The 14,523-nt window shown below is 60.4% G+C and overlaps 1 protein-coding gene across 1 annotated transcript in view; it reads right to left on the bottom strand.

The window, feature by feature from the left end:
- Positions 1–14,523, bottom strand: part of ANO1 (anoctamin 1) — a 92,638-nt gene that overhangs the window by 21,257 nt on the left and 56,858 nt on the right. Inside the window, exons 15-22 of the mRNA XM_021713360.1 lie at positions 13,130–13,141; positions 12,381–12,452; positions 9,342–9,419; positions 8,387–8,461; positions 5,006–5,207; positions 4,682–4,793; positions 3,022–3,079; positions 33–133 (exon numbers count right to left, since the gene is read on the bottom strand). Of these exons, the coding sequence (XP_021569035.1) occupies positions 33–133; positions 3,022–3,079; positions 4,682–4,793; positions 5,006–5,207; positions 8,387–8,461; positions 9,342–9,419; positions 12,381–12,452; positions 13,130–13,141 (710 nt within the window). The remainder of the gene's footprint in view (positions 1–32; positions 134–3,021; positions 3,080–4,681; positions 4,794–5,005; positions 5,208–8,386; positions 8,462–9,341; positions 9,420–12,380; positions 12,453–13,129; positions 13,142–14,523) is intronic.

Here is a 14,523-nt window from a genome sequence, read left to right as displayed (position 1 = left end):
CCGCGGGACGCCCCCTCCCCGCCCCCACTCACGGGATGCCGATCTCGAACAGATTGTTCTGGATCAGCTGCTTCCCCAGCATGATGATACTGAGCTGGATGCAGAGCTCCATGAGGCAGCCCCCGGGTGCGCACTGCGGGCGGGCGGAGAGCGCATCAGCCCTGCGGGTGGCGGACTCGTGCCCTCTGGAGAGAGGAGGGCCCAAGCCCTGGCCCCGATGGCCCGGGATCATGGCCTCGTGCGGACGTGCGAAGGTGAGGCCATGCGAAGGTGAGGCCATGGGGGGGCCCTGACCAGAACGGGGTCCTCTCAAGAAGAGAGAGCAGGCCAGGCAGGGTGGCTCGCACCCGTCATCCCAGCACGGGAGAGGCCGAGGCAGGGGGATGGCTCGAGGCCAGGAGCTCAAGACTGGCCTCGGCCACAAAGCGAGAGCCCATCTCCACGAAAAATCAGAAAACGAGCCAGGCGTGGTGGCGCGTGCCTGTCGTCCCAGCTACGTGGGAGGCTGAGGCAGGAGGATCACCTGAGCCCAGGAGGTCGAGGCTGTGGTGAGCTGTGATGGCTCCACTGCCCTCCAACCTGGGCGACAGAGTGAGATCGGATTAAAAAAAAAAAAGAAAAAAAAAAAAAAAGAAGAGAGACCGGGTGCGGTGGCTCACACTAATAATCCCAAGCATTTTGGGAGACCAAGGTGAGAGGCTTGCCTGAGCCCATGGGTTTGAGACCAGCCTGGGCAACTTGGTGAGACCTCGTCTCTACAAGAAATCAGAAAATTAGCCGGGCGTGGTGGCACATGCCTGTAGTCCCAGCTACTTGGAAGGCTGAGGCGGAAGGATCGCTGGAGCCCAGCGGATCGAGGCTGCGATGGCCGGGAGCGGCCACTGCACTCCAGTCTGGGCGACGGAGTGAGACTCCGACTCAAAAAAAAAGAAAGAAGAGAAAACACGCAGACACAGGAGGAAGAAGCCACGTGAACAAGGAGGCAGAGGCTGGAGGGAGGCGTGAAGGAGCGGGAGGGATTTCCAGAAGCCCCCAGAAGCCGGGAGAGGCAGGGAGGACCTCCCCAGGACCTCTGAGGGTGCACGGCCCTGCGGACACCGTGGTTCTGGGCTCTGACCTCCAAAACAGAGAGAATAAACTCTGTTACTCTCAGCGGCCCGGGCTGTGGTATCTTGTTGGGGCAGCCCGGGGAAGCGATGAAACCTTTTCCACAGGCCACCAGGGCTGGACTGAGGCTGGGGCAGGGTGGGGACGTCTCAGGCTCTTCCTTTGTCCCTGGGGCCTGTGCCCTCTCCGCTCCAAGGGCCTCACGCTGCCATGGCAGGCCGGGCCCGTGCAGCTGACAAGCCACGCGGAGGGTCCCCTGTCTGAGGCCTGTGCCCTGTCGTCTGTGGGACCGTGCCCCTTCGGCCAGGGACCAGGCAGGCAGGGGACGGTGAGCTGCCTCGCTGGGCAAGACACGTAACTTGTCCAAACAAAGGGGACCCAAGGGCTGGCGGGCGATCCTTGGGGCACAGTGCTCTCTCTTTGGGTCTCAAGCAAAACCTTATTTATTTACTTTTGTGTTTGAGTCGATGTCCCACTCTGTCGCCCAGGCTGGAGGGCAGGGGCACGCTCCCGGCCTCCGCAGCCTCGACCTGCTGGGCTCCGGCCATCCTTCCTTCTCAGCCTCCCGAGTAGCTGGAACTACAGGCCTGCACCACCACGCCCGGCTAATTTTTGTATTTATTGTAGAGATGAGGTGTCGCCAAATTGCCCAGGCTGGTCTCAAACGCCCCCTGGGCTCCGACAATCCTCTCGCCTCCGCCTCCCAAAGTGCTGGGTTGACAGGAGTGAGTCACCACCCTGGCATAAGCAAAACTTTTAGACAATCATGAAAAAAATTGTCTGGGAGAGTCATCTTTCTTTCTTTTTCTTTTTTTTTTTTTTAGACAGGTTCTTGCTGTGTCGCCCAGGCTGGAGCGCAGTGGTACGATCACAGCTCACTGCAGCCTCGACCTCCTGGGCTCAGACAATCCTCTTGCCTCAGCCTCTTGAACAGCTGGGACTCTAGGTGGGTGCCACCATACCTGGCTACTTTTTTAATTTTTATTTTTGTAGAGATGAGGTCTCGCTATGTTGCCCAGGCTGGTCTTGAACTCCTGGCCTCAACTCATTCTTGGAGAGCCGTGTTCATACAAGCAATTATGTCCTTCACTTCCCATAATTTCTCTAACCATCAGTGGGTTTCACACGGTATCTTCTGTGTCGTGTAAAAAGCAAACAGTAGTTTTTGGGCTTTCTGCAAATGCCCGTCACTGCGGCTGAGGCCCGTGTCCTGGGATGCCCAGGGGCCCATATGCGGGTGGCTAGACCTCTCAGCTGCACTCCCAATGGCCAGGTCGCCCTGTACCCGATGTCCACCCCAACCCCGCCTCTCGTTTCCCAGGGTCTTTATCAGGAAGGCCCAGCCCTTTTTTCTGAAAAACTGGATTGTTCTGTGAGTTGGCCATGTGGACTGGTTTCCCGAGACCTGGACCACTGAGAGGCCAGAAACCTGGCATGGTCCGATGGCAGCACCAGCCATGAGAGCAAGTCCACGGGCCGTGACTCAGGGGCAGAAGGCGGCTGGCACACTAACCAGGCCTTCTGTGGGCAGGCAGATGCAGAGTGAAAAAGCCTAAGGCTGGGCGCGGTGGCTCGTGCCTGGCATCCCAGCACTTTGGGAGGCTGAGGCAGGAGGATCGCCTGAGCCCAGGAGTTGGAGCCTGCCGTGAGCTTTGATTGCACCGCAGTACTCCAGCCTGGGCAACAGAGCGAGATCCCGTCTCTAAAAAAAAAAGAAAACTGGATGTCATTGCTTACTTTCATCCGCCCTGCAGAGCCCTGGCCATTCTAGGGGGAGTCCCTGGGAGCCAGCGAGGGAGGCCAAAGCCCCCTGGCCCCGGAAGACAGAGGGGAAGTGTCCACCAGCAGGAAGGAGACGGGCAGACCCAGTGTAAGCGGGACAGAAGGGCTGCAGGGACGCGGGGGCTCTGTTACCTCCTCCATTCGGAAGGACCGGAAAATATACACGTAGTCGCCGGGGCGGCCAACAAACCTGCAAGGAAGGGGAGGCGGTGAGAGGGAGTCCGCGGCTTCCCGAGGCCACCTGGGGGTGCCGGGCTGTGCTCTGAGGCTGGAAGTCTCAGCTTGAGTGGAGGTCCAGGCTTCCCCCTCGCCTGATTTCATCGGCTGAAAAAAACGACCACGGTGGGCCGGGCTCGGCGGCTCAGCCCATCATCCCGGCACTTTGGGAGGCCAAGGCGAGAGGATTGCCTGAGCCTACGGGTTCGAGACCCGCCTGGTCAACCTGGCGAGGCCTCATCTCGACAATAAATAAAAAATGAGCCGGGCGTGGCAGCGTGCGCCTGTAGTTCCGGCTACTCCGGAGGCTGAGGCGGAAGGATGGCCGGAGCCCGGCAGGTGGAGGCTGGGGTGGCCGTGAGCGTGCCACTGCCCTCCAACCTGGGTGACGGAGTGAGGCTTCGACTCAAAAACAAAAAACAAAAAAAATGACCATGATGGCTTCCTGTGGGTCGAATGTTCCCCAACCCAGAGGCATAAGAAAAAGTAACTTCAGGCCGGGTGTGGAGGCTCACGCCTGTCATCCCAGTACTTTGGGAGGCCAAGGCAGGAGGACTGCTTGAGCCCAGAGGCTTGAGACCAGCCTGGGCAACATAGCAAGACCTCGTCTCCACAGAAAATACAAAAAATTAGCTGGACGTGGCACCTGTAGTCCCAGCAACTTGGGAGGCTGAGGCAGAAGGACTGCCCGAGCCTAGGAGGGTGAGACTGCAGTGAGCCATGTCGCGTCACTCTGACTCAAAAGAAAAAGAAAAAGGCCAGGCATGGTGGCTCACGTCTGTCATTCCAACACTTTGAGAGGCCTAGGCGGGAGGATCGCTGGAGCCCAGGAGTTCGAGACCAGCCCGGGCAACACAGCGAGGCCTGGTCTCTAGGAAACAAAACGAAACAAAATAAGTAACTTCAGCAGGAAACCTTGAGGCCCTGAGGCAGAGGGAAGAGGACCCGGAGGGACCAGGGCCTGAAGCCACCTACATCCCCACTGCCTGGAGCTTAGGATGTGCCACCCGCATGGACGGTCGGGGGGCTGGCACAGAGCCACACTGGGGACCTTGTCCAGTTGGGGTGGGTGGTGCCCAAGACAGACCACCTCTCGCCTTCCGGGGACCTGCGGGGTGTGGCCTCTGAGATGGGACTCTGGCAGGAGGGACGGGGGGTGGGCGTCACGGGGTGTGGGCGCAGGCCCCTCCACAGCCTGGTGGCTCCAGATGGTCCCCCTGCCAGAACCAGCTGCTGTGACTCCCTGCAGGGGTCCCCGCTGTCCACGTCCTCCCTGCCCAGGGTCCCCGTTGTCTGGGGTCCCCGCCACCCAGGTCCTACGACCTGGACTTCCCACCGTCCAGGTCCCCGCTGCCTGGGTCCCACCGCCTGGACTCCCCACTGCCTGGGCTCCCTGCCCGGGTCCCCACCACCCGCGTCCCAGCCCCCGGGCTCCAGCAGGCATCGCCGCTGTCCTGGGAGCTCACTGGGAGCCAGCCCTCTCCACAGTGACCGCGCCACCCGGGCCTCCCTCCTGGCACCTCCCTCGCCTCCCGGGTCCTGGAGGGGACGCCGGGGACGCTGAGGAAGCCCCTACCGGCCTTTGAAGAAAGCCACGTAGAAGATGGGTGTGTAGGAGTTCACGAACTTCAGCAGGAAGGCCTTGAAGATCAGCCTGTCCTCGAAGCTCTTCTCCGTCTTTGGGACCTCTGGGGGGTGGGGGAGGAGGGGAGAGGCTGAGGCGCCCGCCCCACCCTTCAGGAGGATCCCACAGGGGCCCTGGGGCCGGCGCTCAGGATCCCCATTCACAGACAGGAGCTGGGTCCAGAGACGCTAAGCGACGAGCCCTGGGTTGCACAGCGCGAGGGCGGCCAGGCGCGGGGTCCCCCTGGGGCTCGGCCACCGGTACGCAGGCGCTCACCGATCCTGGTCAGCCACCTGGCGATGCAGCCATAGACCTCGTCCAGGAGGATAATGACCACCAGGTTGATGATGACCGCTGTGGCTGTGACCGTGACCCGGATGTTGGAGCGCACAGAGGGGGAGGAGTTCATGGCCAGGGCCGCGGCCGTGGAGATTCTGTAGAGGATGACGCCCAGGACGATGGCGAATGTCACTGCGATCTGTGGGAGGGGTCACTCTTAGCCAGGGCCGCCCCAACCCCCCGGCCCTGGGGGCCTGGCCCAGCAGCTCCCTCCGGCTCTCCGGCCGCAAAGCAAAGCTGGACGTTTCCCAGGCACCTGCCCGTGTGTCCACCCACCAGGACAAGGAGCGAGGGGCTGGCTCCTGTCGCATGGACGAGGACACAAAGGTTCAGAGAGGCTGTGTGCACAGGGGCTGGGATTTGGCAGGTGGGGCCGCCCCCGTCTGCAGAGGAGTCCAAGGCTCATACCCAAGCAGAGCACAAGACACGGCACGGTCACCACCCCGGCATTCATCCCGGCTGGTCTCAGAGTGGGCTGGCTGCCGGTGGGGGCTTCTCTCCCACCCTCAGCCGCCCTGATCTCCCAGAAGCAGGGACACCCTTGGACAGCATGCCGGGCTGAGTGCCACTCTCCCGGCCACCTCCCAGGGGCCACCGGTCAACAGAGGGGGCAGGGTCCGGGCGGGGCAGAGCTGGGACCCTTCTCCCCCCCAGGAGCCGGCAACCCCCCTCGGCTCCTCCACGAGAGAGAGAGAGGCCCCCTCGTGCCCGAACCACCCTGGAACCAGAACATTCCATAAATCCCGGGCTGGCAGTGAGCCTGGGGTGGGAGCCAGCTACGTGACAGGATCGTTCCACCCACCGCTGTGTGTCTGGTTGCTTTTCCTCAAGGGCCTAACTCTTCCCAGAAGACCCAGGCCCCGCCCTGCCCTGTCCAGGAGCCTGGATGCCCCGTCCTGAGCCCGCCCTGAGGCAGGCAGGCAGCCCCCGTGTGACCCCGCCTGCAGCACGTGGGCTCTGTCTTGTCACCCGGTGTCCCCGAGTCCCGGGACAGCGCACTTTTCTCCCATGCACGGGTGCAGAGGGCGAGTCCTGTCCCAGCTGCACGGTCACATGTGGCTCCCGGGACCAGGGCTGCGCGGTGGACACCAGCCCCTCCCACCACGTCGACAGAGAAGCCCAAGCCCCGTCCCTAAGCAGAGCACAAGACACGGCACGGCCACCACCCTGCTGGCCATCCCGGCTGCTGGAGGGGGCTTCTCCCTGACCCCGGGCTGCCCTGAGCTCCTGGAAGCAGGGACACCCTCGGACATCGTGCTGGGCTGAGTGCCACCCTCCCGGCCACTTCCCAGGGGCCCCACCCTGGTGCAGCTCGGGACGGGTGGGGTGTGTCCACCCCAGAGGGAGACCACAGCCTTCAGGAAAAGCTCTCATGTTCAACTGTGGGCCCTCAACTCCCGCCATGCCCCGTGAAGCCTGGCGTCTGCAGAAGGGACCGGTGACTAACCGGTGTGTGCGCCCCGCCCGGGAAAACGTCGGCAGCCCATGCCACACCCGGGGCGGGGGCGCAGCCCTGCAGGACCACTCCCTGGCCAGCTCTGGAAACGAGGGCTTTCCTCGGAAAACCCCTCGGTCCTGCCAAGAGGCCTCGCCCCGGGAGAGGTACCGCCCCACGCCCTGAGCCAGATGTGGGTGACGTGTCAAGGGAGGCCCCCACCCAGCGGGCTCCCCGGCCCTACCCGAGGCCCGCGGCCCCCCAGCAGTCTCCCTGCCCGGACACAATCTCCCAAGGGCTGGGGCTCGGCGGCGTGGCCACCCCAGGGTGTTCAGGGCCGGGGGGGCACCTTGTCGGTGCCAGCCAACCCCGGATCATGGAATGAAGCCCTGACTGGTCTCCCCAGCACCCCTCTGCCCTCCCTCCATCATCCCCAGTGCTGAGAGACCAAATGCTCAAGACATTCTCAGCCTCCCTAGTGTCCTGGGAAAGCATCTCAATCGCAGCCCTTTGGGAGGCCGAGGCAGGAGGATCGCTTGAGCACAGGAGCTCAAGACCAGCCTGGGCAACACAGCGAGGCCTCGTCACTACAAAATATCAAAAAATGCGCCGGGTGTGGTAGCGTGGGCCTGTTGTCCCAGCTACTCGGGAGGCCGAGGCGGGAGGATTGCCGAGTCCGGGAGGGCGACACTGTACTCCAGCCTGGGCTACAGAGGGAGACCCCAACGCCATAAAAAAAAGCATGGCCAAGAGGGACCCACACCCAGGACGGGCAGGCAGAGGTCAGAGAGGCCGGCAACTCTGATGGCACCACTGAGGCCCACCTCCTCTGCCTGCTCCCACTGGCCCGTCCATGGCTGTGTCTTCGCCGGGAGCTGGTGAGCCTCAGGGCAGACATGGCTGCCCGAGCCTCTGGCCTCCCGAGTCCCAGGACGGGGACCAGGACCTGCTCCCGTCCCCCTTCAGCACAGAGCCTGGGCCCGGCTGGTGGGGACATGCGGCCCTGAGTGCGCACCCGCTCAGATTCCCCAGAACAGCAGCAGGCTGGGTACATGCTAACCCCCGGTACAAGCTGTCCGGGGTCCCTGGGTACCAGGCGACAGGGCCGGATGAGGGCACAGGCACTTCCCACGTGACCACTGGTGGCCCTGACCACCTGAGGGTGACAGAGACACAGCCAGCCTGGGGACGCAGCAGAAGTCCCTGGGACGGACATCCCCCCCGGCGCCACGGGGTCAGCTGTCACAGGCCTGGGCTTTCCTGAGCAACCCCCCGTATCCTGTTCTGTCTCTGTGCTAGTTATTGACTTATTGAGTCGGGGTCTCACTCTGTCGCCCGGGCTGGAGTGCTGTGGCACAATCACAGCTCACCTCAGCCTTGACCTCTGGGGCTCAAACGATCCTCCACCTCCGTCTCCCAAACAGCTGGGACTACAAGTGCATGCCACCAGGCCTGGCTTGTTAAAAAGAATTTTTTTTGTAGAGATGGGGTCTTGCTATGTTGCCCAGGCCGATCTCAAACTCTTGGGCTCAAGCGATCCTCCCGCCTCAGCCTCCCAACTCACTGGCCCTACAGGCTTCTGCCACTGTGCACAGCCACTTGAATGGTTTTCCTAAAACCTCTTCAGCTTCGTCTTGAATGAAACCTTTGGAATCCTGAGACTGGATGACGGGTCACTTAAAGGGACGTGTCACTCTCCGAATGAAAGCTGCGCGTGTGAGGGACCCCCTGAAGCCATCTCACGTACCCCCTTGGGTCTCTTCCTATTTGGGGGGTGCTGGTGGAATCTCAGGGCTCAGCCCGGGCTCCACGGGCGCCGGTCACCTCCCTGAGGGCATCTCTGACACCCCCAACCCCTCCCCCCATAGCCTTCCAGAACTCACCATAAACACGATGGAGACCAAGTTGGTGCAGTAGGCCGGGAACCGGTCCCTCCAGGTCAGCTTCACCTTGTCGGTCTATACACGAGACAAAGCCAGTCACGCACGGGGCCACCACGGCGGGACACGAATGTCGTGTGTGCGTGCGTGCTCGTGGACAAGCTGGACCCCAGAAATGCTCAGACAATGCTTTAAAAACGGTGACAAGCCAGCGCCAATGGCCAGCGCTCAAAGAAGCACCTGGGGCCTAGGCAGCTGGGAGATAATGTCATGTCCTCGTGGACGCGGCGGCCATTGGCACACGAGCTGCCTCTGTCCCTGGCATGGTCCCGCCAGTGCCCCTCTCAAGGCTCAAGAGCCCCTGCCTTCCAGCCCGTTTCCTTCGTGGAAAGTCTCACTTCCAGGGAGGAAGATCCAGGACGCCTTGCCACTTGCCACCCAGCCCATAATAGTTATTTTTCCTTTGTCGCCACAAGCAACGGGCACGACCAGTTAGAACGTCGCCGGTGGTGTCACACGGCCTGATGGCTCTCGGGGACCGGGGCTGGCTTGGTCTGGAGAAACCTCAGGGAGACACGGGGCATTCTCCTGGGATGTTTCCAAGGGGGGCAGAGTTTTCGACAGGCAAATGCACGTCGCAGGGCGAGGACACAGTCAGGGACGTGACAGCAGGGCCGCTCATTCCAGGGGCGGGTGGCATGCGGGTTCACGAGGGGACCCAGGACTGCTGTGACAAGCACGTTTCACGAGCTCCCCGGGGTGCGGGGGTGACCCCCCCAGGACGTGCCACAGCCATGCAGTGCCAGCTTCACACGCCGGGCTCACGGGTGCGGGAGGGGACGGAGAGACGGGGTGTGTGTTAAAAAAACAAAACAGAACAGAGCTTTTTGGGGAGAAACACGATCGGCTTGGATCGTTTGAGACAGTCAAGAGGCGCGATACCCCCTAGGGAAAGTACCAATTTCACCCCCGCCATGGCTGTCTTAACCCTTCTCTTCCATGCGTTTGCTGAGTCCTCGGGGACATGCCGGCGCTTCTGAGGGAGGGTGGGGGGAGAGAGACCACCGTGTGGTGAGGCATGGTTAGGGGCCATCTACAGACCCGGGGCCCAGGGGGCCGTCTCCTCCGTGGCAGGGTCTGGGTCCCCGGTGCCCAGGCCCGCCGCCAAGGCTGATTTCGGGTCTAGGCGTTTTGGGTAAATAGGAGAAGGCAGAGGCCCACATTCTACAAGGTCATGGACACGGAGGTCGAAACTGGGACTCCAGGACTGGGCACGTTGGCTCACACCTAGCATCCAGCACTTAGGGCGGCCGAGACGGGGGGGTCACCTGAGCCCAGGAGTTCAAAATCAGCCCGGGCAACATAGTGAGACCGCGTCTCTACAAAACTCAGTTGGGCATGGTGGTTTGCCCCTGTAATCTCAGCCCTTTGGAGGCCGAGGTGGGAGAACTGGTTGAAGCCAGGAGTTTGAGACCAGCCTGGGCAACACAGCCAGACCCCGTCTCTAAAGAATAAAAAAGATGATCTGAGTGTGGCGGCATGCACCTGTATTCCCAGCTATTTGGGAGGCTGAGGCTGGAGGATCACCTGAGACCTAGAGGTTGAGGCTGCAGTGAGCCGTGATGGTGCCACTGCACTCCAGCCTGGGCGACAGAATGAGACCCTGCCTCAAAAAAAAAAAAAGAGGCCAGGCTTGGTGGCTCAGTCTGTCATCCCAGCACTTTGGGAGGCGGAGGCGAGTGGATTGCCTGAGCCTGTGGGTTCGAGACCAGCCTGGGCAACTTGGCAAGACCTCATCTCCACAATAAATCAAAAATTAGCCGGGTGTGGTGGCATGCGCCTGTAGTTCTGGCTCCTTGGAAAGCTGAGGTGGGAGCATCGCTGAAGCCCAGCGGGTCGAGGCTGGGGTGGCCGTGAGCGTGCCATTGCCCTCCAGCTTGGACAAGTGAGACTCTGACTCGAAAGAAAGAAAGAAAGAAAGAAAGAAAGAAAGAAAGAAAGAAAGAAAGAAAGAAAGAAAGAAGGAAGGAAGGAAAGAAGGAAAGAAGGAAAGAAGGAAAGAAGCCGGGCTCGGTGGCTCAGCCTGTAATCCCGCGCATTTGGGAGGCCGAAGTGAGTGGATTGCCTGAGCCCGTGGGTTCGAGACCCGCCTGGGCGGCGAGACCTCATCTCTACAATAAATCAAAAAATCAGCCGGGCGTGGTAGCACGCGCCTGTAATTCCGGCTACTTGGAAGGCTGAGGCAGCAGGATCGCTGGAGCCCAGCAGGTCGAGACTGCGGTGGCCGGGAGCGGCCACTGCACTCCGGACTGGGCGACAGAGTGAGACTCCGACTCAAAAAAAAAAAAAAAGAAAGAAAGAAAGAAAGAAGGGAGGGAGGGAGGGAGGGAGAAAAACCCATATCAGCACAAGCTCCCTGGGGCCTGGTCACGCCCCATCCCAGGGGCCAGCTGCAGGGTCCCCAGATTATGTAGTGTGCACAGACACGGGTCACCACCAGCATTTCACCACCACACCAAAGCCCAAGCGAATATGCCAACAAAATCATGGATTGTTTTAAATAAACTAATTTAGTGCCATGGCTGGGGGAAAAGTCAAAACCACAAAGCAGCCGGAGGCCCGCTGGGACAGAGGAAGAAGCAGACAGTGCTGGGCCACCCTCGGGCCCTGCAGGAATGAACCCAATGTTTTTGCTGATTTCCTGTGACCAAAGCCCAGACCGAGACCCAGCCCAGGGCCACAGATCAGAGGGGCTGTGTGTCCTGGGCGGTGGCCTCCGGCGCCCCTGGCTGGATCTGCCGATTAGGAGTGGTAAAGTCCCTCATCTGGAAGGGACACAGTGCGTGCACAAGGCTGGTTTCCCCCTTAGGAGACACGAAATACCCATCGAGGCTCAGGCCAACAGGTGAAAACACAAAGCTTCAGCTGGACCTCACAAGGGGTGCACGCTGAGTCCTGAGACATCGCCGGCCGGGTCAGAGCCGGGGATGCCGTCCTGAAAACACGTTGGAGGTCCACGGGGCCTGAGGGGTGGCAGGGTCTGGGCCTCTCCTTACCAGGAGGGAAGGGGTTCCCTGGCCCTAGGAACAGCACGCTGGCGTGCATGGCCTGGGGCGATGGCCTCTCTGGGTGAGGACGGTGATGCCCACTTTGGGGCTCTGTTCCCCACACCCTCAGATCCCACTAGACTCCACGGGGTGTCCAGGAGGGCGCCCTTCCTGGTGGCAGGGGGGCCCAGCCACACCCCAGACTGGCACGGGAAGGGTCTTCCTGAGAAACCGCTTGCACCTCCAGCTGGGGTGTTGGCGAGAATTCAGGCTGCGCGCGGGACAGCTCATTTGAATGACAGGTTTAGGGGAAAAAAAGGCATTTAATATAAAAAGATGAGGGTTTCGAGAACACACAGAACAGGTGTGTGGTGGCTCACATCTGTCATCCCAGCACTTTGGGAGGCTGAGGTGAGAGGATTGCTTGAGCCCAAGAGTTTGAGATCAGCCTGGGCAACATAGTGAGACTCCGTCTCCGCAAAATAAGTCAATATAATGACATACAAAACAACACTTCTCTGTGAAACGTGGAACTGGCCAGTGGTTCAGGGGTTGGGTTGGACAGTCATTTTGCTGTTTGACTTGGACCACGAAGGGCAGACGGGATGGCTGGCACGTGTCCCGCCCAAAGGCCTCCCAGCTACCCAGTCCTGCTGCTGGAATGCCCGCTGAGGCTTGAGATCATGTCAGGACACGTCCAGAAGAGCGATCTCTAGCAGGTTTGATATACGAAAGCCCTGGGGCCAAGTCTGGCCCCTTGCCTGTTTTTATCAATAAAGTTTTATTGGCACACAGGCCCCTCTGTTTAGCTGCTGTCGATGGCTAATCTCACCCTGACAGAGGCGTACAGAGCCTCAAATACCTGCTGTCCAGGCTGACCACGGTCTACACGGCTGAGAAAAAAGTTTTTTTCCAGAAGGGGAAGCTGACCGGTGGCAGCCGCACCATACCTCTTTGTTCTTGGACTCTTTCCTCAGAGATTTCTCCAGGACTCTGGCTTCGTATTCGGCTCTGGGATGATCCTGTGAGAGAAACCGAGTCAAGATGAGACTTAGTTTAAGCATAGTCTGTACGTTTGCCCTGGGTGCTCTTTGGGGCTAGTTCACAGCTGGCAGCTGATAATGTTTCCAATTTACTGTTATTATTTTTCTAGCGACGGGGTCTTGCTCTGTTGCCCAGGCTGGTCTCCAACGCCTGGCTTCAAGCAATCCTCCTGCCTCGGCCTCCCAAAGTGCCGGCATGACAGGTGTGAGCCACCACGCCTGGCCCACGTTTCCAATTTAAAGCTCTCTGCATTTGGTCTGGTGAGCAGCCCAGATTCTCGCTTCTCAGGAGCCCCGGCCCACGGGGAAGGCCGCAGCACGTGGCCTCCATGTCCTGGAAGCGGATAAGCCAGCGCCGGGCTGCAGGGAGCGCCCAGCCATGAACTGGCCCCAGAACATTCTGAGCCGTGGGGGTTGGAAGAGACGCAGCCAGTGTCAGCAAGCGCGGGCGCACCAGAAGCACCGGGCCTCAGGAGAGGCCGGAGCGGGTCAGCGAAGGGGCTGGAATGGAAGATCGGGTTAAGAAAGAGCCTGAGGTTCAGAGAAAGCAGAGACCCCACCGGCGGTGGAGGAACAGACACAGGAGACGCAAGAGACGGTCCCTCTCCCAGGGAGACAGGCTAGGCAAGAGAGAGGAGCCACAGAAATTTCCAAACCTTGACGGCCTCCTTCGGGGAACCAGAAAATAAAAACAAAAACACAAAGTTTTCATTACTTCAGTTGCTTTTCAAGGAAGAGGACCCGGCCGCCTGAGACACTTTTCTTAAGAACCAGGATGGAGGTGAACGACCGAGGGGACATGGGGGCGGGGCTGTGGGAGGCCACTGCCACTTGGGGCGACGGTGGGCGGCCACCGAGCTCTCACGGCTTGGGGAGTTTGGCCTGAAGAGTCTTAGACTCAGCACACGGCCAAATGGTTGGACGCCCGCATCTTTTGGCCTCAGGGCTCAAACTCAGGGTCCGGACTATGTGGAGGGGTTCCCTCCCCTGAGGTGACCCCTCCCAGAAGAAGCCCTGGTGGGCTGGGGGACTCGGGTGGCCCATTCTGGGGAACCCAAGGGACCAGCTCCTTTCCCGGCATTCCCCAGTCAGAGAGACATTCTATTTTTCTTTCTTTCTTTCTTTTTTGAGTTGGGGGTCTCCCTCTGTCGCCCAGGCTGGAGTGCAAGGGCACCATCAGGGCTGACTGCAGCCTCGACCGCCTGGGCTCAGGCGATCCTCCTGCCTCAGCCTCCCAAGTAGCTGGGGCTAAAGGCGTACGCCACCATGGCTGGCTAGCTTTTGTTTTGTTTGTAGAGATGGGGTCTCTTCATGTTGCCCAGGCTGGTCTCCCACTCCTGGGCCCAAGTGATCCTTCCACCTCAGCTTCCCAAAGTGCTGGGATTCCAGGCGTGAGCCACTGCGCCTGGCCGGAAAGGACATTCTAGATCGACTTCTAAAATCATAAGACAACGAATGGTTTTTGTTCCCTTTGAATCTTCCTTGTTGAGACAGCCTGGGAAGGGTCCACCCAGAGACACGTCTGGCCTGGACCCTGCCACGGGGACTGGGCTGTGGGTCCAGCCCCTAAAGAACCATGTGCCTGGGGACGTGGCGGTGTCCATCTGGTCATTTGCGAAGGACAGTGAGACCCATTGCAAAAGAGGGTGGGACTGGGGCGGGCGCAGGCGTGGCCCAGTGGCTGCTGGCAGGCCACCGTGTGTGGGGCACTGGCCGTGTGCCGGGGCCGGCTCTGAGCCTGCACCCCTGCTGACCCCTCGGGACCTCCCCCAAGCCCCGCACCCACGAATTCTCAGTGCTATCAGGATTCGTCAGGGGGAGGACACTGAGACACAGAGATGTGAAGCATTTTCCCCACGTCACACAGGAAGGCCAGTGCCCATTCAGGACAGGACTCAGGCAGCCCAGCTCCTGAGGTCAGTCTTATAACCACGAATTGCCATGTCTCTTCCAGCAAATTGTATTTTATTTTATTTTATTATTATTATTTTTTGAGTTGGAGTCTCACGCTGTCGCCCAGACTGGAGTGCAGCGGCCGCTCCCGGCCACC

The sequence above is a fragment of the Carlito syrichta genome, unplaced genomic scaffold (genome assembly GCF_000164805.1).
Source record: "Carlito syrichta isolate Samal-C Ts95f unplaced genomic scaffold, Tarsius_syrichta-2.0.1 Scaffold304505, whole genome shotgun sequence".
Lineage (NCBI taxonomy): Eukaryota > Metazoa > Chordata > Mammalia > Primates > Tarsiidae > Carlito > Carlito syrichta.
This window is presented reverse-complemented; position numbering and strand designations above follow the sequence as displayed.